Genomic DNA, 25779 nt, shown 5'->3' on the forward strand with positions numbered 1-25779 from the left:
CTTTCGACTTGCCTTCATAATTCATTATTGCGCTTCGCGCTCCTCGGCCGCCTCTTCGTCACTTTTTGCATTCTTTGCCACGCTGCATGAATGAGTTTGGTGCGGTTGTTTCAAAAGTGGCGCGCTGCGCTGCAAGGCAAAATCCACTTACACACATTGAGATATCTGCATATGTTTGTGTGTGTACATGTGTATCTGCCCTTTATCAGATGATGACATTTTTGCGGAACCACACTTGAATTAATTTAATTGGTTTTTCTTGTAATGCTCTGCTGTTGCATGTGGTACGACACTGTTTGTGTGGGTGTGGGTGTGTGTGTGTGCCATTTGTTGCAGCGGTGTTTAGTGTCAGTTGGAGTTGCCGCCACCGCTCAGCTGTTATGTCCTCAGTGCAAGCCATCACTTAAGCCCAGCCTTTGTAATCTACTCGAATCTAAAATGAAGTGCATCTCTGGCATATTTTCACATAAAGTCTCACAATTAAATTCCTGTTGATGAAATAAATGAATGAATGGACAATACTCGTACGTGGAAATGCCGTTAGTGGCTATTTCAGTTTTAAATTGCATTTTTGTGGCTTGACACTTTATAAAATATAGCCAAAAAGGAATAGGAGAAGTAAATAACAATCCAAGCATCAAAGGCATTTTATTTGAGTTTATTAATGTATTGAAAGGGTCAAGGGTGTCGCCGGTCCCGATGGGTGATTAACGCACTAACTACCCTAAAAAAATGCAGTGTAACAACTTTATCATGCCAGGCAACTCAGAATCGCCTGAAATTTTAGTTAACATTTTGAATCAATAGTCGCATACGCTAAGCTTTTCTTCGATGAGTTTAGATATCGTTCAGGTTTTGCGCTTGAACTCTCAGAAGTTTAAAGAAAGCACATCACTTGTCATGGAGGATATTTTGTGAGCTTTATAGCCTCAACTGAAGTATAAGCGGGTAAGATTAGAAACTTAATTTTAAGAAGATTTTCATGTATACATTAGACATAGATACTGAAATAGAAACTGAGAGCTCTGTCTCTGGATATTTCCTGTAGCGATAATAACTTATCAGTATAGTGCTCTGAAATGAATCCCAGTTCTAGACGCTAAATCAAACATAAAATCAATAAATCAAGTTAAACTTCCAGTCGTCTGAGTAACGCACTCCCAGCTGGAACGAGTGATGGTGTTGAGGCATTAGTCGGTATGCCACCCCTTTATATTGCACGCACGTATTTTCGAGCTTATTCCAAAGCTTAGTAGCTTAGCTTAAAAGCATCAGAAAAACTGACAAAAGTGATAGGAGGACATAATGTGGCAGCAACGATCACCCACCTCACTCCTAGGACACTCTCATACCAGGCAGTCATTTTTACAGGCGTAAACAGAATGTTTGCTTCCATAAATTCTAAGCCAGCATGGTTCTTTTGAAGTTACCAAGCTGTGTCCACCATATTGGATGTTCACAGGAATTTTCACAGGAAACACATTCTGATCCATAAAGGATCTGATCCCTGAAATTACAGCCCTTACTCAGAAAAAATCCGTGTCGATTCTGTCGACAATGTACAACAGGCTGTTATGGGAAATGTAGTAGTCGTGTGATGCAACATCTTTCTCAGTGGTCGCCATCTACGTGAACTTAACTAGCGCATTAAGATTGGCAAAATTCCATACATTGCACAAGGCTTAATGACGTGGAAAACTCAATATTGACCTCTTCCGAGATCACAAAATATGAACAGGAATTTTGGAAAGCATTTCAACTTTGTCTAGTAGACTTTCTTTCCAGATTTGTTTAGCCAATTCACTCCGTAGTAAATTTGTATGTGGGCCATCTAATCGTCCTACAAATAGGTAACCAGGAATCAATAAATATACCTATCGAATTTAAAACTAAAAATTTGATCCGGGCCGATCCATTTAAACTGAGCGCGCAACGATAAGTAGAGGTCGATTGCGAACGTGGCTGAGAACTCTTATCAAACGTCAAAACTATCCAACCATCCAAGAGCCGAAACCGAAATACTACAACGAAATTCACTCAAAACAGTGAAGATCATTCCAGTCGAAGTTTAGAAGAAGTGTATGTAGAAATTGATTGACCTTGCCAAGCTTGTATTGGTTCAGAACTTCTTTTTAGACGATAATAAATATTTATTTTAAAATGCGTGGAAATGCAATTTATTGTTAAGACAGTCCGGGTCAATTTTGATCATATGTTATTTTGTATCAACAGCAAACCTGTCCAGCTCTATTAAACCGAATTGATAATTGTTCTTGAAGTTCTTGAATTGTTCATAGAACAAGTTAAACAAGTTTGCTTGATATTTGCAATAAAATTACGCCTACGGAAACGTTGAAAAGATTGCAGAAGTATTTTGCGGAGTCTACTTTATCACAAACACATATCGGTTATTGTTTTAGGTGGGGAGCATGACAATGCTAAATGTGTAAAAGAAGTACCTGATTTTTTGAAAAAAAAAAAGACGTCGTGTGGAGCTCGCAAATGGAATGATTGATCTGAGGGCCTTACATTTATTGAACGCATCGTTACTTGTGAGGAGTATGTTAATGAATATGAAGTCGAAACTGTACAACAATCTAGCGAATGACACCCCAAACATAAGACGAAACAGAAACAGAAACAGAAACCGAAAAAAATAACTGAAGACCACTCCAGATGGGGCTTATAACAAAAATGGAAAATGTTATGAAGCGTTAATATGTTTGTATAGGGCCTGAAGCCTATGTGGAAATCTAATGTATTTTTGTATCAGTCCAGGTCAATTGATTGACTTGATCATATTTCACACCAGCAGCAACCCTGTAAGTATAAGTGTAGATTTTATAACCGATTGGTGAAATTATTTTACACTAAAATGCAAGGAAATGAAACTAATGTAGAAATAACTGCAATTAACAGCCTTTGGAAAATATTTTCTGTACACAAAGATACTTATTAATCACAATTAGTGAACTGATGTGTTAAAAAAAAATTGGGTATCATATTTATGATTGAAGCGCTGACCTTTCTCACATGACAGCGCGCTAATGGCAACACAATAACAACATTAATTCTGCTTAAATGAGGTTGCATGAATAAAACTGCTGAGAAAAGGAGCATAAAATTTATAAATAAATAAGAGAATTGCTTTCCTTCATTAGAAATTGCAACCCTTTCGAAGTAACCCTTAGACATAAATGCATTTTCATACAAGCAAATGAGTATTTACTGTCCGGTAATATGAGTATGTGGGTATATTAGTACACATGCACATCCAAATATACCTTATATACATATGTACCTATAGTATATAGATATGAGTTACTTGTGGCAGATCATCTTCGCTGCCCGAGAATCTCTGCCACTCCGCCAACTGTCAATCTAGTGCGGCTGACCCACCACTGGCCCTACGTCGGCTCAATTGTAATTATATAAACAAAATAGAAAGAAAACGGCAAAGTAATGGAAATGAAATTTAATTAAATTCTAAATTACGCGTGGAATACCATAAATTCATCAAATGCATTTCGCAAGCCGCCATCACTAAGTAAGTATGTATGCATGAACGCATGCATTCATCTAAGTGCACTCGGCAGCAGCCAACGCAGACCGGGAATCAGCACTCCTGCCTCCAAAAAAATAAAGAAAAGGAAAAAAAACACCACATAATGCATTTGCGATTGAGGCAGCAGACGTTCTCGTAGGAGAAAGAACGTTCATGACGACGCAACACACAGCCGATTGCAGCTCAACCAATTGCTTATTGCTGACGACTACCGACTGTGGACGACGGCTGCCGGTTGCCCTTTCATTGAGCGCACTCTTGCATGCGTTGCTCTGCGACTGGCAATTGAATGAATTTGCTTGCTGCCAGATAAATTGTGGTTGAGGCACGGGTTAACCGTTGTTAGCGATTTCTCTTACTCAACGTCTTCGACCAGCGCCGCCAACCGGTGCTGCCAGCCCAAAGCTAACCTCACTTTTTGCCTGCTGCAATGCGTAGACATTTGCAAAAATCGCTTAATCTCGCGTTGCGCTGTCTCTACCGTTAGAGTCTCTAATACAAATTTATGTGGTAGTTATCGTCAGCGCCAAAACATCTAATGAATGGGCGCACGGGCGCACTGGTAAACTGGTAGATTGTCACAAATCCGGCCAAATGGCATTTCAACATGTTCGATGCGCTTCATTAGCGGATTTTTGCACTAAATCGCGACATTTTCGAGCGTAAGTACGTGTTCGCTTGGAGAGCGTGTAAAATTTTACGAGTGTTGTGTAGTAAATTATTTGTAGATTTTTATATTTGTATTATATATTATTTTATATTTGTATATATATTTTTATATTTGTTTTGGAAAATAAATTTGGTCCAATACTCAGGCGAGTGTTGTACAGTCTACTGAATCAAATCGGCTCATACAATAAAGATATATAAAAACTAAAGGCTTTGAAGTCTCCATGGTTGCAAGATGTAATTTTCTTTGGCAACTCTGGGTTTGATTTCAACGGACCAGATTGCTTGCGGTGCTGTTTGACTAAGAATGACAATTCGTTTCCCGTGATGAATAACTTTTACACATCTCCTAATGGCATAACTTCAGCTTGAAAAATTCTTGGAAACCTGCCCAAGGACACTGAGAAGGCACAAAACACCTAGTTTGGTACCTGGTTCTACTAGAATCCCATCTGTCGTTTTCGAGACTGTCTGTTTGCCATTTCAGGTGCGTATTTATGTATGACCTATCTACTACAGAGGGTTTCAGATATTTTTATCACTTTTAAATATGTTCGTCGTAACCGCGTTATTTGTGATTTGAGACCTTGGCTTGGAAGATGATCAAAAAAGCATTGCTCAGTGAAGATTGTTAGCAACTACAAGAAAAGCGCGCAGAATCTTTGGGTGCCACTCAAGTAACCATTTCAAAACGTTTGAAAATAGCTGACTTTTGAATGAGGGAAAGAAACTGAGTGCCAAATGAAGCCAGTAGACGTTCGCTTGTGACTAATGAAGAAAAATCGATCCATAACGGCAACCCTAAATGAAAAACCTCACATTTGAAACCAGCCAAATTAACCACAAAGCTCAATAACTTTGCAGTCGTGGAGTGCTCTGTATTCGGTAGGAGCAGAGGGTACTGAAAACCACTCAACAAATTGACATGAACATTTGCTAAAAACTTAGCTATCAGTCAACAATCTTCCATTGTGATAACGTTCGAGACGATGAAAAGAGGTTGAAAAGTTTTGTCTCACCCGCTTTATAGCCAAGACGTTGCATTTTCGTAGTACCATTTGTTTTTGTCCGTTGCGCAAGTTCTGTCTGAGTACTGAATCAGATTAAACTCCTAGTTATCCAGCATGCAATAAGTCGCCGGATGACTCTAACAACCTAAATCATCTAACACTCCTTTCTCTATGGTCCGACGCCGTCGAAACAGCATTTTTCCTAGTTTCAGCGTTAGATGACCTCGATGGAAACCACAAATTACCAGAAAGATGGGAAAGTAATATAACTTCAGATGGCTAATGAAATAGATTTATTCATATTTTATAGATCCGACTGTAGTCAGAACGGCTAACCTTTCTAGGGGAATGCGTTAAACTCACAAGACTTTCTTCTTCACATGCCAATCTTTAGGAGCACCGTTAAACTTTCAGTCTCTTAGAAATCCCACATGTCAACGAGAGAATGCGATAAAAGTCGTTACCGAGTGTAGACATGTCTATATACATACAAATACGCTACATACAAATATAGACATGTCTACATAACATACATGCACATATCTTCATACAAGAGTGTTTAATGACACGCTCTTATTCTCTCACCGCACTTTACAATCTGCTTTAGGATAAACAAGAGAGTTCGAAGATTTACTTTAAACCTTCGCCGACAATTTCACACATCATAAAAGTAAATGAAAACGCATTTTACAACAGCAATAAGCAGCGTTTAAGCTGCCTGCAGTTTCAGCACGCACACACAAACAACAACAACAATGCAAATAAAAATTGAAGGCAAAAGCAACGGAGTGGCTGTTTGCTGAGAAATCGTCCTTTGGGTGCAAATAAAGCAAAAATGCACATTACAACATAAAATGCAACAACAAGAACAACAATATAAAAATAACAGCAACACTAACATGAAAACAACAAAAACACGAGCATAAAACTAAAAACGCACAGAAACTAAAAGGATAAAGCAAAAATATGCATAACAACAAAAACAGTGATATGAAAACAACAACAACAGTAACATTAAAAAACAACAACAATAACATAAATACAAAAAAACTCGGAAAGTGAAGCAATATCCCTTTAGAACAACAACAAAAACAACTACAACATAACAAATATAAAAAAACAACAACAATAACACATATATAAAAACAACAAACGCGTTGCGCTATCAAAGCCATCGACACAAGAGAACAATAACAATTATTGTTATTGATGTTGTTGTTGGGGCTATGCAGCAGCAATGACAACCAGACGCAGTAAAACAACAACAACAAACAATGAAAGTGGCAATAACTACAACGATGATGTACTTATAGATTTCAAGTTGCATTACTATCTGCGCGCATGTGTGTGCGCGTGCAACTGGTGGGACGAGGAGGAAAAAGGGTGTGTGTCTGCTTGAATGGAGGAATCGGGTTGGCAACATGCGGCTGGCGACTGCAGCAAACGATAAAAATCAAATAAACACTTTGTACCCCTAGCACACACACACACAAACAGAAGTACATGTATACACATTGAACAACAACAATAACAATTAACACGGCAGCAAGAACTGCGCCTGCCAACTAAACTGCTAGAAGAGTTGCAATAACAACAATCCAAGTGCCATAACAAGCAACAGCAGGGAAATGACATTCCACGTTGCTTGTTGTTGTACACAAATATACGAGCATGTTGCCATCGGTGTGACATTGCAGCATATTGTTGCATGTGTGCATTTGAGGGCCACACTGTCGCAGTCATAGCCCTCGCAGGAAACTTCTGAAAGTTTCCTGCTATTTTGAATAGAGTTTTTTTCTTTTTCAGACTTTTTCTGCTATTTTCTTATTTTGATGCTCCAATACATGCCCTACCTTTACTATTGGTGACTTCATTAATTTTTATAATTCTCAGCTGATGACATCAATGATTTAAGGCAAGATTGTCACACGTCGAAGTTGAAAGCTTTCAATGATTTATTGGATATTTAAAATTACATTTTTGTGTTATTGGAAAACTATATATATTTTTATAGAAGTGTCTTTCATCAGATCTTCCTTCTTTTATTGAAAATATCTACTGCAGAAACTCAATGCGCTTAACCCTTATAAATTCGATACTTATTACATTTAATACTAATTAAATCCAGAGACCTAATCCATTGATCTAACCTTAATCTTCTATAAAAATTTATATTTTTCTCCCGTTCTATGTCGGAAGGACTTAGGCAGACAGACGTCAATATTAGCGATATTTTGATGGTTTTATCTTAATCGATATAAAAATGTTGGGTGATTGCTAAAATACCTATCCTGTCAGTTCGACAAACCTTCTTCGAAAGTTAAAAAAAATTTATTTTTTATATCAGTCAACCAAATTATTTATTTAAAAATAATTCGATAACACTTTTTTTGAAAAAAATTTTAGGTAAATCAAATATATTTTTCTTTTTTCGAAAACATTTTAAGAAAATAGAAAACATTTAAATTTTTTCGAAAATATTCTAAATAATTCGAAAATATCTTCCTTACGAAAATCTTTTCAGTAATTCGAAAATGGTTTTACTTTTTCGAAGATGATTTAAATTGAAAATATTTAAAGTAATTCAAAAATATTTGCTTTTTTTTCGAAAATATTATGAGTAATTCGAAAATATTTTACCTTTTTCGAAAATATTCTAAATAGTTCGTAAATGCACTTTTTGTTTAAGTGTCTAAGTATTCTTTTTTTACTTTTTTTCGAAAATATTTTAATTAATTGGAAATATTTTCTTTAATTCGAAAATATGTTCTTGATTCCAAAATATTTTAAGTAATTCAAACATACCATTTTTTCCAAAATATTTTAAGTAAATCGAAAATATTTGAAGTAGTTCGAAAATAAGTTTCTTTTATTTTTCGAAAATATTTATTATTTATAAGTATTTCGAAAATACCTTTTTTTTAATATTTAGAGTTATACGAAAATATTTTTCTTAATTCGAAAACATTCCAAATAATTCGAAAATATTTGAAGTGAATTGAAAATATTTTTAACAATTCCAAAATACTTAGAGTAATACGAAAATATTTTTATTTTTTCGAAATTTTTCAAATAATTCGCAAACACTTCATTTTTTTGGAAATCGCTTTATTTTCCCGAGATTTTCTTATAAATTATATATGGTCACCTAAAATGCAAAATAACGTATCATCAAAAAATTCGAAATTGCGCATGCTATTGATTACGATTCACTACTTCAAATTCTACGCATAATATTACATGTATCCAACATTTTCAGGTTCTGCGCTTATATATGAACCAGTTTTAACCAATATTCAAATTTTTTTTTAATTCTTGTTCCATTTTATTTCGTGTTTCATTCACGCCACTGTAATTTTCGAAAATGTTGTTACGTTATTTTGCATTTTAGGTGACGATATATAACTATGAATAAATTAAATTATTCATTCGAAAATAATTTTTATATTCCATCATGATTCGATGAAGTTGTACTAATAAATACTATTTTCCAATAATTGCCAGCGGCTTCGATATTATTTTGGGGAACCCTTAAGTTTTTGAAAATATATTCTATAACTCGTACCACTAAACATAAAACTAAATAATGAAAACAATCTAACAGCTTGCTGGGATTCATGGCAAGTAAGTTCCCTAAACTCGAGCTTTATATGCGTCAGGTTTTTAAAAAAAAGCTCCAGTTTACGTAGTTTGCAAAACAAATCAAAGACAATTTGGTTTATAAGCGTGAAACCTTTCGGGATTTCTAGATTGTCAACTCTTTCTAACACGTAACAACAGTTGGATCATATAAGACGTATTGTGCGAACTGTTGTCTGGTGTTCCAATTGTATCTTTTACGAGATTTCTATTGGCTTAGAACCATATCAGAATTAGTTTTTACTTTCGAATAACTTATGAATTCTTTAAGATTTTCACGGGTTGGTCAGCGACCGATCGCAGTTGAATTCTGTACACTAATCTTTGATGTTTCACAATGTGCTCTCAATAGTGTCGAACAGGTCCTGAACTAGTTCCAAAATAATCAAATATATATACACTATAATATATTAGTATAGATTATCTATGAACCAGTCTGTCATTTCACCCTACACAAAACTTAGTACAGCAACATATAGTGTAATAACTACAAAAGATGCCACGAGATATGAAAAGAGAACGTCAAAAGATGCCACCATTATGATTTGCCCGAAAGAAAAAGTTATGATGATAATTCTGCCGATGCTGATGATTGTGATGAGGCCGATGGCGCTGCGAATAGGGTGGATGAGGCGACGAATTCCACAATTTCAACATTTGCTAAAAATAACGGCAACGCGCCAAATAGTCAGCAGCCACGAAAAAGATGTAAGAATGCATCTGTATGTATGTATATAGTATATTTATACATAATGAAATAATGCCGCGCTGGATTTTCATGTAATTTGTAGGATTAATTTGCGCTGCCTTGCAGTGTGCGCGTCCGTCTTTCCTACGCTCGGAAGCAACAGCAACAAAGTTGGGCGATTAAATAAGGAAAACAGAAACTTGTTTTTCATATACATACTTATATATATCACAAATTCGTGTTTACTTTCTGTAGCGACTCTCTTCGACTCTTCTACCCAACACGACACATCCCGGCACAGGCATCAACCAGCGCCTTTATATCGCTTTTTTGTTGTTGCATTTTTTGTATAATTTTTTTTTTTTTTTTTTTGTATTCCGTGATACAAATTTGAATTGTGGACACGTGTTAATTAACGCGAATGCAGACGATGACGCCAACGACGACGGCAGCAACACCAACAGCACAGAGACAGCGCCACGAGCAATGAACGATCAAAATGACGATGACACGATTGTGCATTGAACCCGCGAAGTGCATTGCAATGCGCGTTGACAGTGGCAGTGGCCACGGCGGCAGCAGCGGCAACAGGAGCCTCACGAGCCCCAGTCCGCCGTGTGCCACTCGCTGTTGGAAGCGGGTTGCATGCCAACAACTGTGACATCCCTAATATCCCCAGTGCCATGAGTCGTCATGAATGTGCTGCTGTGCCAGAATTTTGTCTCAAAATGAAATGACAACCACAATTAGTTGGACTTTAATTGCAAATCGAATTCTAATTATGCTTGGCGAATTGTGTCGGAGTTGCATGAGCCTTTAATTGCTGAACTGTAAATGGATATTATAAAGTGAAATCGGTATCAGAACATGCACACATATGTTAGTTCTTTGGAATATACTTTTAAAGTCCTGATATTTTTATATAATGGTTGCTCCCTTCTATAATCCAGTCTCATCACTAAAAATTTGCTCCCGAAAATCTCATCTTAATGTGCTCACTACGTTTTTAAACTGCAGAGCTTTCGCCAAGTACAAAAATTTTCGTTTTTTTCTTCTTCTTTCTTCTGAACTCTTTCTTCTGAACTCCTATATGGTTTCGGCTACCAGGCGGCTTTAAAATCCGTGCGTCTTCTCAGACATCGTGTACCAAATTTCATCACTACTTCTAGAACTAGGTTACTCAATAGGAGGTCTTCCGCTAAATTTTTTTTTACCACCGACTCTCGTATCGAAAACCTTTTTCGCTGTAGCGTCATTATCCATACTGACAACATGATCAAACCAGGGCATGCGCTGGATGTTTATTCTTTGGAATAAATAGCTCGTACTGCTTCTTGTTCGTCTGGATAGAATAGTTTTCACCAACACATAAAAAGCCAAAAATGTTACGAATTACTTTTCTCTCGAAGACTCCCAGCATCAGCTCATAAATTTTGACATCGTTCCACCTGTTCCCAAGAGATTTTGTTTCCGGCTTGACCTATGTGTATAATACCGTAAAGTATTTTTTAAAATAATAAAACATTTTCCCCCACATTTTATCTATCAACGAGAAAAAGTAGCCCGAAGGAATGGATTTCCTGGTACTCCTCGGCTAGTTTAAGCCAGAAGGAACAGGTTTAGAAGAAGTTACGAAAAGTCTTACTAACCAAATCATTCATCAAGCTATGTTTCACAACAATAATCGTTCCCGCTGCCTTTAGAAATGACAGTTAAATGACAAGTTTTTACGCTGACATATTCAATTCATATTTTTTAGAAAGTCTTGTTTGAAAGGATGCTTTAGTCAAGAGATCGACAATTCACAACTTTTCTGGATAAAAAATACAGGCCCGAACTCGGAGGCTCTTTCATGTATAAGCGATTTATCGATCCCGATAAAGGGCGCCATCTCGGCGATATTAATCGGTCAACTTAGATTTCTGATTGGTTTTCCTCGCGCTTTCCTTTATGGCGGGTTCTAAGGGATTAAGCTAACTAAAACATTAGGTTTCAGAGAACGAAACATACAATACTGCAGATCCAGCCTAAATGGCAACACGACCGAAAATTTGTACCATAAATCAGGACTTCTAATAACATTCGTAAATTGGGCAAAGCTTTGTTTAGCTTCTTCAGGGTTGGTCGAGGAGTGCCTAAACTCGCTATTAATAGCATCGAATTTCTTTGTGGTAAGACGGGTATGGGTGGCAGGCCTTAGCGGAACCCTACAACTTTTTCAAGTTCCAAAACAGCATCAAGCTACACACCAAAAATCGGATTAGAAGCACTGCAATTATATTATTACCCTAAATACTGATAAAACTTGCCATAATTCTTAGAGATCACACACTTTTATCCAAAAGCATGTGTGCGAAGAGCCTTCGAAATAAGGCACATGATACAATAAAACTTCTCGGAAAAAGAGTTTGTAAAGCCATTCAAGAATTTCCCACAATTATTTCATAAAAATTCAACTTCGAACGCAATGAATGGGCGGACAATGGCAGATAAGCCAAGTAAATGGCCAAATGGGCACACACAGAGCAACAACAAAAGCAAATCGTTGACATTTAGCAGATACAAATCGAACGCGGAGGCGGCAAACCATTTGCAATTAAGCTACCGACCACAACAACAACAATAGCAACATCAAATGTGAGCTGAACGAGCGCGCGGCAAGCGACACACAAGCCCGCTTGCTGAACGCCTAAGTAATTGGGGAAAATCGAATATTGGCTTTATGGCATAGAACAAAGCGAACGCGATCGCCGCCGATCAGCCGAAGCTGACTTCAAATGCCTCAATTTGTAGCAGAATAGCAGTATAATTGACAAAAAAAAAAAAAAAGTTATGGAGCAAAATCATATAAAAATACGACGCAGTATGTACATACGAGGCTACAAAAACAATTCAAGCGGAAAGCACCAAAGCGCATGGAAAGCAAGCGATCGATCTGCTGAACTTCCATAAATGAACAAAAAAAGTTAAAAACGCCATTGGAAAATGCGAAGACTTTTGAATTGAAAAAAAAGAGCAGAAATATCGCATGCGATATTTATCACACTCAGCACATTTATTGCATGCGTTAAAATAATATGCCAATGCGTGTGACAACGGCAGCTGAGCGCTTATTTGCTTTTATGCAGGCGTTCGAACATAACAGCAACATTGTCGTTGGCAGCACCCACACACGCACACACACATGAGCGGGAATGCCAGTTATTGCAAGTGGCCAGCAATAAATGTTGTTGGCAGAGGCCAGATGTCGCTTGTTTGCTCATTCACTTCAATAATGACAACTGTGAATCCACAAAAACAAAAAACACTGCAACAACAACAGCGACTATGACAAGACAAGGATTTACAGATTGTGTTAAATACATACACATATACACACACATACTTAAATGCAGCGAGGCGACTAAATTTTGAAGTGCAACATGAATGCATTTTTTTTTTAATTACACACCCCCTTACACGTCACCTTCTATATACATGTACATATATATAAACACACGCAAGTAAGCGCTAGCGTTGTCACTTGAAACTCCGCTCGTCGGGGGTGTCAGTCAGTGAAATTTCAGCCACTAACAGTCAAATCAAAACAAATAAACGACGATCGCTGAAAGGTGTGCGTTGTGTTCGGTTGAAGCGTGATTTATGATTACAAGCGCGTATATATCGATGAATGTATATTGACAAAGGGTTTTGTGTAGTGCACTACATACATACATATGTACATAGAGCGGCTGGGTCAATGCACATTTTGTTTTCAATATTGGATTACAAACGAACACTTTTTTGTGGGAGTACTTTTTGAATAAAAGGGACGTGGTTTCAAACCGACCAGGTTCAATGTACTTTAAACCGAAGCAACTGGAGTTTTTTTTTCATCGAAAGAGCTATTGTAGACCAAAACAATTAAGAGCGGTATTTAGAATGCTTTGTTTTTAGAATTAGAAATCAATGAGACGCAAAGCAATTAATTCAAGTAATGACTTAAATTAAAATTTAAATTAAATTTACCCTAAAACGACACACTAAGTTTTAGTGTTTTCAAAATCGAACGTGACTCTTTTAATCGCAAATATTATACAATTATTTTGTTACAGGGTATAATAATTTAGTTCACCTAACGGTTGTATGTAGCACCTAAGGATAAAGAGACGAGTTGAAATCTAAGTGACTGTCTGTCTGTCCTATATAGCTATAATTGAAGTAAAAATTGAGATACCTTAATGAGACTTGGTACACAAAAGTAAGACGGAGTTCATAGATGGGCATAATCGGACCAATGCCACACCTTCCAAATAGCATCAAAGGAAAACAAAAAGTACCAGAACTAAGCACTAAAATAATATATATAACTGTAATTTGGGATCGCAGTGGCTAGGGTCAACTGTTCGCTAAAATTTTGCAAAAGTGGGCATAGCTCCGCCCTCTAATAGCTTTGATGTACATCCTAGATCACCAAAGCTACAAAGCCGAATGTTCTCAGGGAATTATAAGACTTTAAGAACGCCTAGCAACAGTGTGGAAATTGATGAAATCGAATCGTTCAAAACTCCGCTCACTCTTCATATACCGCTACTGTTAAAAGTACTTTAAGCGCGATAAATGAATAACCAAAATATCTAGAGACATTAAATATCACCACCGAGATGGTATTGGACAATTATTTCAGTGCCGGGCTCAGAATTGTAAAAATAGGCGTTACACCCCCTTCTCTCAGGCGAAATTATATATCCGATTCCGAGAACATTCCTATGTCACAGTGTGAAAATCCAACAAAAGCGTTTCAAGCCCCTACATATTGAATATTTGGTCCACACTGTGGGATATATAATTGAAATTCAGAGAAAAGTCTTTCCTGGTAATAGTATGTCTTTGTGTCATTCGAGACCATACTTCCTTTAGCCTCCATATACGTAATTTAAGGAATGAAAATGAGAGAAAAAGAATTTGAGTGTAATTACTAAAAACATCTCCCATAGGTACTTTATGGAAAAATCATATGTTTTTGCTAGGACAGATAATAGCATAATATAAAAAAATGCAGCGCTAATTGACTCATTTTATATGAATTTTGATAATTTTAGAACCTTCTCTGATCTATGTGGATGTATAGGATACTTGCTTAATCTCTTTTTAAAATGAGATGGTATCTAGATATCCCGTATTCATAATTAGATAAATTTTTGCACCATTTTTTTGGTATATTTGTATAAGCATACCTCACACATTGACTAATATGCGAGACAGATATCATTTATAAGGTGAGCCGAAGATATAATACTGTGGTCGAAAAATAGTAAGACTTTTAACTTTAAATTTCATGCTAAAACTCATTCGTCGAAATTTTAAATTGTCAGTGACATCTGTGATAAAAGTTTCATCAGAATAATCATTATTGGCGATTTTTATTATTCAACAAAGAAGTTCCATTAAATTGTGTGTGTGGAATCAAATTTCTGGTGCCGAAAAGTTCAGAATGTTGAAATAGACCTTCGGTGATAATGGTTTGCCGCGAGCTAATGCTTTTGATTGATACAAATTATTCAACGACGGTCGAGAACGCGTTAACGACGAATCAGGTCCAGAACGGTAACCAACTGATGATCAACACGGCAATAAAATAAAAGAATTGCATTGAAGTATATCAATGGCATCGTTGGAATATCGGATAGATCAGTGAAAACCATTTTGAAAGATCACATCAGCCCAAGAAAAGTGAAAGTACGTTTGGTTCCAAAATCACTCAATTTTTCCGAAAGCAGCATCGCGTTAACCTCTGTGAAATATTGCTTTGCGACTACCAGGATGTATTATTACTGGCGCTGAGTATTGGATCTATGCTTACGACCCAGAAACAGACTACTAATCTTTCAAATATCGTGGCACAAGAGAGTCGAGGCCAAAGAAATCGCGTCAAAGCAGGTCAAAAACAAGGTTGTGTTGACAGTTTCCTCGATTATCGAGATGTCCTGCACTTTGAATTTCTTGCGACCAGCCAAATTATCCACAAGGAAGCTATTTGAATGTTATGCGTCGTTTACGCAAAGCTATTCGTAACAAATAAGGAAGGGCTAAGTTCGGGTGTCATCGAACATTTTATACTCTCGCATGATAAAGTGATAATCGAGATTTCAGGCTTGGTTGTGAACCGATTTCACCCATATTTGGTACATGTCATCACGGTGTTAAGAAAATATTGTATACCGAATTTCATTGAAATCGGTTGAGTACTTCCTGAGATATGCTTTTTGGTCCATAAGTGGGCGACGCCACGCCCATTTTCAATTTTTAGAAAAAGTTTGGATGCAGCTTCTTTCTGAAATTTCGTCCGTAAAATTTAGTGTTTCTGACGTTTTTTGTTAGTCGGTTAACGCACTTTTAGTGATTTTCAACATAACCTTTGTATTGGAGGTGGGCGTGGTTATTATCCGATTTTTTCCATTTTTGAACTGTATATGGAAATACCTAAAAGAGACGACTCTATACAGTTTGGTCGACATAGCTATAGTAGTTTTCGAGATATGTACAAAAAAGTTAGTAGTAGGTTTTCCAAAAAAATTACGTCCAAATCTGCCCCTCCCTAATGCGATCCTTTGTGCCAAATTTCATTTTAATATCTTTATTTATGGCTTAGTTATGACACTTTATAGGTTTTCGGTTTCCGCCATTTTGTGGGCGTGGCCGATTTCGCCCATCTTCGAACTAAACCTTCTTATGGAGCCAAGAAATACGTGTACCAAGTTTCATCATGATATCTCAATTTTTACTCAAGTTACAGCCTGCACGGACGGACAGACAGACATCCGGATTTCAACTCTACTCGTCACCCTGATCACTTTGGTATATATAACTCTATATCTGACTCTTTTAGTTTTAGGACTTACAAACAACCGTTATGTGAACAAAACTATAATACTTTCTTTAGCAACTTTGTTGCGAGAGTATAAAAAGAGGCCGGAATTATGCGCCGATAACACACTAAATTTTCAACCACTAAATTTTCAAACAATATAAGGCCGCAGCCACCGTACTCGGATGATTTAGCTCCGTGCGACTTGGCTATTCAGCAAACTCAAACGGCCGCTCCAGGGAAACCGCTTTCAGTCAATTGAAGTCATTAAACGTGAATCGCTACGCGCACTGAAATGTATTTCGGAAGTTGACTTTAACAACAGTTAAAAGTTAGCACAAGTGTATTATGGCCAAATACGATTACTTAAGGGGGACGACATAGATATTGACGAATAGACTAAGAATTATCAACAAAGTCTTACTATTTTTTGCTATACATAGTAAACATAATTGTCATACTCACTGCCTAGTTTTACAACATACGTTCTTAAAGTTGTAAGAAATACCGGTATATGTGAAGTAGCATGCTTTTTAAGGAATTTTTGGCATGTGGACAATATATAAGATATCTCAAATCGCTTGTGAGGATGATTATAATCAAAATGTTTGCTATAATATTGGAATTAAAATATTTTAAAGAGACGATAGAAAATATGGGTTGTGTTATCCAATTGTATAGCAGTTATTCTCTGCTACTCGCTCAGAGCATTGGGTTTGCATAAAATAATGATTGCTAAACAATTTAAGAAGGAAAGGAAATTTATTGAAATTTACACTCTCCAGTTTCGAATCGAATCATAAGTAATATATACTGAATCGTCATTATAAGATATTAAATGACAATATATAGTCACACTTTGAATCAAAACTAGACGCAACTCACCCGAAACAATCGGCGTTAACGGTATGCCACCACTGTTATTGCCACCATCCAGTTTATCCTCATTCTTTAGCGCGACCGATTTGCCGGGCACGCAACTAATCGGCTTCTTTGCCTTCCAAAGTTTCATTTTGCGCGATATTATTACTCAATATTTCTTCTTTTTTTGCACAATTCTTCTAGAGCACCGGAAAACTGCCACTCAGTGCACGGCAAACATTGCGCACACACACTCACTACCCACGTATACGAATTTCAGTTTCGGTTGTGTTTTGTTTTATACAGAAACTATTTCAAAATTGATTTGAAATTTCACAGTTGTGCGAGCGCGTAGAGGGGGAATCTCAAGACCTGCAAAGTATACACAATGAATGCACGAAAAAAGCACGGAGATTGAAAAATCGTCACTGCCGCGCGTCTTGAAGACGCCGCAACGCGTACGCGTTGACAAAATTCAGAATTCAAAACACAAAACAACAACAAAACGCGTGGAAACTAACACGAAGTAGTAAAAAATCAAGAATCTGAGAAGCTGTAGACATAAAGTGCTTTTCTCGGCGCACGTTCTGCTGCTTCTTCTTCTACCAATGCTGCCGCTATATACACAAGTTTTCACAAGATTTTCCCCTTGGCTCGTGCGTATTCGACGCGAGTTTTCGAAAACTATTTTTAAACTTGAACGGCGCAACGGACGCGCTGACGGTTGGGTGAATGGGCGGTGTGGCCGACCGACTGCCGCGCGGCACGAGCGCGCGCAGACCTCCAAAATGAAATCACTTCAACGTAAGTAAAATAAATGTTGTGGAGAATTGCGTAGCCAAAACAGCAATTATAGATGAAGCACGAAAAAGAAGCAAAAACAACAGTAATAACAACAACACCGCGCCGAAAGTGGGGAAAACTGAAAAGTGAACGCGCAGTTTCCTCGAACGCGAAACACAGCAGACACTGCACGCACACACACACGCACACAGTATATATATATATATGCGCACTAACACATTGATGGCTTTGGCCGCATATGCATATGAGTTTCACCCATTTACTACATTAGGCATAAAATAAAATTCGGTTTCTGCCAAGTTTTGCGGTGATTTTACGGGGCGCCCAAACCCACACACAACTGCCACTTGGCGGCCAAATTTTTGCTGCGAAATTTCATTTCAATTCGCCAAACGGTAACACAAATCGCACAAACACTTGCATTTCGCAGGCGCATCCATCAATATGCGTTTAAATGTGAGTCTGTATTGGTTTGTTGTGCGCATAAATTTCAATATATTTAGTACACAGGCATCACCTTGCAGCGCGCCTTCGATTGTTTTGATCGTCAGTTCACGCGTTAAATTAAAAAATAAATCGCACACACACATACACTTATATATGGTACTGCTATGTATGTCTGTCTGTATGTCGCAAGTAACGTTGAATTATCGCCACCGATTGCAGACGTTGCCGCAAACTCGACCGTGCACCACGAGACGCAACTTCAGAATGAATCTGTGCTGCAGCGCTTTGCCTTCCGTAGCCATCGCTGCGCCGACAGCGGCGCTGCACACGCACCCACCAGAGCGCACACAGCAGTGTAGCTCTCTGCAGTGACTGCAGCGCTTCCCTTTGACGCGACGACATAAACGTACACACATGTCTATTTTCCAACTGTTGCTGTGTGCGCTCGTCTGCTGTCGCCGCAAACTTCGTGCGCCTCGTGCAACTTTGGCGTTTGCCGCGCAGCTTTGTACGCCGCATTTATACCCAGTGAGCGTTATTGAAGAAATTACCGAAGCTACAAAAATTCTATTTCGAGAATATAAAATGATATACATTCATATATATGTACGAAAGTGTGCAAGGATTCGTGAATAATTTTATTCCTTTCAAAGTATTCAATCGTCTTCTTCTTTATTGGTTGTTTCACTGGGGATGTTTTTACGTGGCGGGTCCCAAACCCATCGCACAACCCTGGGGAGGAATGTTTCGCCTTCTCACTTTAGCTCGCCTTCAAACGGATGTTTTTTGGTTACCCAAAGAATACTCGGTCTAAACCGAAAGATGTGAGCTGCTTGAGCCATATCTCTTCTAACCACTCAAAAGTGAATGGCACTCAGAGAGTTTTCGTCACTGACGTGAACTTCTATGCATGGCTCCAACCCCCCTTCAAAGTAATCACCCCCAGATATATTGCACTACTTCCAGCTTTTTTCTAAATCTTCTTAAACTTAAAAAAAAAAGTATTTTTTTATAATTTTGTTTGGCTCCTCCTTCGATGGAGTTTCATCTCCTGAATCGTAGCGTAGTGTCGTCCTTTCATGCGCCTCTTCAGTTTTAGGACTAAACAAAAGTAAAGAGAAATACAGGACACTTTTTTGTTTTTATTGTAGGGGGAAGACTCGAAAGCCGTAGTGCCGAACTTTAATGCGATAAACCTCATACTGGCAACTCAAGACTCTCTCACTAGACTAAACCACTGTTACTTTCCTTTATTGTGCAGACTGACGGACGCCTAATCTGTTAAAAAAATGTCTCAGTTTTGTCATGATGAATGGACTAGTATCATTGTAGAAACAGTGAAGGTAGCTTCTAAAGTACACATGTCCACTAAGGATTTGGATCAGATAAAAATTCAGGTCCCCATGTCTGTGGTCCCAGCGCTCTTTGGATGAGGAATACCACCGTATTTAGGTGCTCTTGTACCTCACGCGGGAGGCTTGGCGCCTTGACCAAATATTCGCTAGCAAACCCCGTTTCGTGGGCAGGGGTTTTGTCATAGCGCAAAAGCCAATTTTTGTTCTTCCATATACCCAGGCATTGCTTGTAGGTAATATTCTTTATTGACCGGGTCGTACGACAAGAACTCATGATGCACGAGGCATTCAGCTTATGTTTCTTGTCCATCAAAATTTACCCCAATCACAGCTAATTGCTCGCTGGGTTACGTCATGATTGCCGGCAACTGTTCAATTGTTTTCTCGTTATTTTCAGCGGCATTTTATGGCATGCTGCCATCGTCTTTGAGCTTTGCCACTCACTGCTAGCTTTTCCTCTAGCATATCCATCAGTATATGAAAGAGAGAGTGAGTTGAGTATGTATGTGTTACGCAGGAAATACCGAACAGCTGTAGTCACTAACAACATGTTTTCCAGCAACATGTTTGTGGACAGCATATTTATAGCAACTTGTTGAAAATAACTAAAGCTAATTTGATGAATTGCGGAGGCCCAAGATATTGGTCACAAACACTCTTGATTCTTGGGACATTCTACGTTTTGGTGAGCTTTAATTCACGTTTCGCGCACAGCCGTGTCTACTTTACTGGATCTGATAGTTAACTGAGTGGATCGCTAGTATTTCTTATTATTTTTTGGTATTAAATGTAAAGAGGGCATTATAAATATTAAAATTGTAGTTATTGCAATAGACAAAGAAAAACGTCTCATCTCTGGAAAGTATAAAGTTCTCTAATATTTTCAAATCGAACTTTCAATATGGTCTCTAAATCGATTTTCCAATAAGCCCACGTAAACCGGCTGAATCATTTGTATTGCTTCAAAATATATATTGCTGTAAAAATATTCGAAATACCACAAACATGTTTTCCCTCTCTGACCTATATACTCGTACATAAACATCTGAATTGTCAGCAAACAACATAAAATATGTCTGCGCTGATAAAGACCTTCATACAAAGACGACCAGCGAGTCTGGAGAGTTTTGAGAAAAATAGAAACATACTAAATTGCTTAAGTCTTAAATGCCTTATGTCACTACTTGTTGTTTCAGCTTAAAAATAAACTCGATAAATGTCAAAATAGCAGGGAATCACATGACTTTGAATATATACATGAGTATGTACTATATAGTGAACCATACACTATTATACTACATACTGATATTTATAAGAAATCAAAAGACAGCCCAAAATGTCCAAATAATTGACGAGCAAGCTATAGCAGTATTTAGAAAAGCATAAAGGCGAAAGAAAAGCACATTTGGCATAAGCACAGAGTTGCATTGACAACATCCGAAACGGCATTATGAAACATTTGCTTGACAGACAATTGATTGTGGTTCAATGGACTGGCAAAAAGACACTCGCTTTTTGGCAAGTGAAATGGATATTTGCGCTAGCGGCTACATAAATATTTACATATACATACATATGTATATATGTAAATGTGTAGATATGTATCAGAAGGCCTGGTGGGAGTTCTCTTGGTGATCCAAGACAACTGAGTAGTTTGAGTAGCTTGCTTCATTTCGATAGAAAAAAATCATAAATCTCCACGCTGCTGCACTTCAAAGCTGAAGTGATTAACTTTGTATAAGCAAATCGAAGCACATATACTTTAATATACAAACAGATATGCATACATATTTACAAAGATTCATACTTCAGTACGTAAATATGTATATGTGTCTGTTGGCAGACATTGCAGAAAATTTATGTGCCAAGCGTGCGTATCGAGGATCCAGCATACTTCTACATAAAAATTACTACAGTTGCATGAAAATGCTTATGTACATAAGTGTATGTATGTATACAAATCTCTTTTAGCCACAAAGCCTATTTGCCTGATTTCAAAGCGAATAAAATTATAATATATGCCGTGGATTTATGAAACACACACATAAATTGATATATAAACATATTTACATATAGGTACGTGTATCTGTTCTGCTCTATACATTTATAAATGTAGCGAGTGTGCATATAAAAAACGAGTGTCACTGACGAAACATCCGCCGGATGCTTACAATTCATACACAAACACATACTTACATCAGAAGTGTTTGCCAAATTGATTGTCATCCCATGCAGGAGCTTACTTAGCACAGCGTAGCATCACATAGCATGCCTGGCATTACATATTGCTGCACAACACCTATCTATTTTGCGTGGGTGGCATCTTTATACAAATTTGTGTAAAGCGCGTTATAAAAATAAAACTTTTTTGTACAAATTTATTTTATCAAATCTTTATGTGTGTGATCTCTGGTTGGTCTTTTGGCATCACTGGACATGACATGTCATAAATTCTACAAGGTTTGTCTATTAAATCTTTTTGATGAAGTATCTTAAAGATATGCCACACATTAAACTTTTATGTATACATATAAGAGTGGTTGTATTTTTTGAATAATTTGCTTTATTCTTTACACTTCTTTAAGACGATGGCGAAGTTCACAAACTTACACAAACTATACACAAATTAGAAACAGAAGTTTAAAAGAGAGTACTTTAAATAATACTTATTAACATAATTAGATTGTTTTACAGGGTGCTCTAAATTGTAAAAGCTGAGTCTATCATCCGATGCTATTTTCTAATTTTTATTGGCAGTGTTTTTTAAGTGGCGGATTCTAAACCCAGCGCACAACCCTGGGGAAGGATGTTTCACCTTCCAACATTAACACGCCTTCAAACGGATGTTTTTTGGCTTATTACATATTTTAAGAACATGATTGAATGACCAAAAGTTATACAAAATTGTGCTCTCACAAAGAACATCAGAGGATTTTTTGAATTTCCTGGAGAAGTGTTCCCTCCACAATTTTAGTGCGCAATGGGCATCAGTCAACAGATCACCTCTGTGGTTTCTACAAGAATATACACCGGTCTCGAAACCTTCTATTAATCGCTGCATCCTTTCGTTGAATTTTCGAATATTACCCCTGTCGGCCAGTTTTCCTAACTTTTCGCTGTTCTTTTGCCTTTTCCGAAAACCACTGGAAGCCAGGATACTTGGTCTAAGACCGGAGCTATTTGAGCCATATGTAAATTAATCGTTTCTGATCACTCTCAAATGAATGGCAGCCAAAGAACTTTCCTCACTTGCGTGAACTTCTACACATAACTCCATTCTTAAACATAACGTGTTAAGGATAATGATTTAACTACATGCATCATCAATGTCCAGTCCATTAATTGGGAATTCTGTCCAGCTGGTTGCTGACCTCGTAAGAGTAAACACTGACACCACCGCCGTCCAAGAAATCCAATGGACGGGACTAGGAGTGAGCCTAGTAGGACCTTGTTTCATATACTACAGTTGTCGGTGTTGGTTTGGTGGTGTTAGAGAAACTCCACCCGCGAGTCCTGCATTCATCCAAGTGGATAAACGTCTAGCCACAAGCAACAAAGTGAAGTTCTTCAGAATACCGCTGATCTGCGCCCACGACCCCATGGAAGAGAAAGACGATGTGATCAAAGATGTTTTTTATGATTGCTTGCAGCACAGCTATGAAGGTTGTCTCCGCTAAGATATAAAAATCGTGTTTGATGACTTTAACGCCAGGGTAGACAAAGAAGGTATCTTTGGTACATCGATCGGTAAATGCAGCCTCCATGATGAAACATCCCCAAAGGAGTTAAGGCTGATCGAATTCGCCGGGGCCCGAAATATGGTTTTCTGTAATACTAGATTCCAGTATAGCAAAATTCAGCCATCTGGCTGTCTCCGGTTCGAAATGCCACCGACCATATGGACCATGTTGTGACAGATGAAAGCCACATCTCTAATGTTTTTAACGTTGTACGCTCCGAGACTCTTGCATTGACCCGGACCATTGTCTTGTTGCAGCAAACGTACATCCGCCTCTGTGCAGCAAAGAACGCACATCAACAAATGTAAGGAAGGTTCGACGTCGAGAAGCTGCAATCACAACACCGACAAGCCGAACGTTTTTCTGTTCGACTTGCACTCCTGTTTTCTAAGACCACCCATCAGCAAGTTGCTATAAGGGAAAGAACAGCTAAAAGCTTGACAAGCTGGCCAACAGAGGTTTTAAGACCGGGGAACACTTTTCCAGGAAATTCAACAATTTTTTTCATTTCTGTATAACTTTTGACCATTCAATGGGAATATGGGATAATTCAACAAATTATCTGATTTAATTAATATAATATAATTTTCTTAGAATTTTGTCCATTCAAGCGTGGGATTGAAGAAACGATTGACCTATCATGCGATTATTTCGTTAGATAATTTAACAAATTCTCTGATTTGAGGATGAAAGAATAATTTTTAATAACTTTTGACCATTCAAACATTGGCTTTAAGGCGCGAATGAGCTATCAACCGATTTGTTTGTGGGATAATTTAACAAATTCTATGATATAAGAATGAGTATAAAATTTTCCATAATTCTCGACCATTCAAGCATAGGCTTGAAGAAGCGAATGGGCCATAAATCGATCCATTGCATCGCACAATTTTCCATGAATTTTAACTATTCAAGCATGAGCTTGATGACGCGAAAGAGCTATCAACCGATCCTTTGTGTGAGATAATTCAAGAAATTCTCTGATTTGAGTATGAAAAAACAATATTTTATAATTCTTACTTTTTACCCAACAGTGTTCAAATTTAATGCCTTTTTCTAAATGATTGTCATCTCGTAGTTTCCTTGATATTATAATTACTTGCCATTCGTGAACATCACGTTTTCATATTTTTTTCAATATTAATAAAGGGTGCCTTTCAAGAAGTTTTTACAATAAAATAAATTATTACACACCTTAATTCTATACAAACCACCTTCCAAAATTCACCTTCTATCTGAACATAAAAAAATACATATAAACTAAATCGACAACTTTAATGCATTTTTGTCTAAAATTTCCATAAATATTGTAAACTTTTAATTTTAAACACATCGACTAAACAAAATTTAACTAAACCCACCTCATCACTCGTCGATTCAGTCGGTAAAAATCAATGGCACATGCCATTATGGACATTAGAACTGGCACTCAGTCAATGCGACCCCTTCGAATCGTCAACAACATACCCGATACTCAAAGGCACATATAAATTTATACACACATACATATGTATGTACCTAGGAACACATGTGCACATAATTGCGGCCATAAATTAGATTTATGAGTTCTTCGGCATCATAACGAAACTGCCCACAGCGCTAATGTACCGTTACACCAAAAACAAATACATATTTCAAATCGATGAACATAAATTTCCAAAAAAAAATTTAAGTGTGTTTTAATTATATGGTTGTATGTATATATATATTTGTATATGTCTACATTTATGTATATTTATATAAAGTATGCGGAAAGGTTTGGTTGAATGGAATACTTTTACATTAATTAGTTTAAAGTGACTCCATTTCCGTTATTCGTTTTGAAACAAAATTGCCACAATTCGCAGAGAATATTAATAAGAGCCCTGATACTCTCTAAAATGCTTTAAAATATCATATTAACCAGACCAATCTTCATTTAAAAAAAAGTTAGAATAGAAACCACTCATACTGAAAAAAAAATTTTAGTTTTGGTTATAAAATGGTTATATACTGGTTATAAAATGGTTACATATTAGTTATAAAATGGTTACATATTAGTTATAAAATGGTTACATATTACTTATAAAATGGTTATATCTTGGTTATATGTGAAAATTTTATGCTAGATATTCAAATGTTATTTCATTAACACGCCAAATGATTTTTGAAATC

The 25779-nt window shown here is 37.2% G+C and overlaps 1 protein-coding gene across 3 annotated transcripts in view; it reads right to left on the reverse strand.

Annotated features, from left to right (window-relative positions):
- The window catches only part of LOC108971077 (glutamate receptor-interacting protein 1), a 61473-nt gene extending 42701 nt beyond the window's left edge, over positions 1-18772 (reverse strand). Inside the window, exons 1-2 of one of the 3 annotated variants that reach the window (XM_018936901.1) lie at positions 18676-18772; positions 17304-17651 (exon numbers count right to left, since the gene is read on the reverse strand). In XM_018936901.1, coding sequence (XP_018792446.1) covers positions 17304-17430 — 127 coding nt within the window. In that variant the 5' untranslated portion in view covers positions 17431-17651; positions 18676-18772. Of the gene's footprint in view, positions 1-17303; positions 17652-18600 lie in introns of those variants that run through there. The other 2 variants (XM_018936900.1, XM_018936902.1) reach the window with 2 other exon arrangements.
- Positions 18773-25779: the final 7007 nt, after the last annotated feature.

Source organism: Bactrocera latifrons, unplaced genomic scaffold (assembly GCF_001853355.1).
Source record: "Bactrocera latifrons isolate USDA-ARS-PBARC rearing strain unplaced genomic scaffold, ASM185335v1 scaffold_32, whole genome shotgun sequence".
In the NCBI taxonomy this organism is placed as follows: Eukaryota; Metazoa; Arthropoda; class Insecta; order Diptera; family Tephritidae; genus Bactrocera; species Bactrocera latifrons.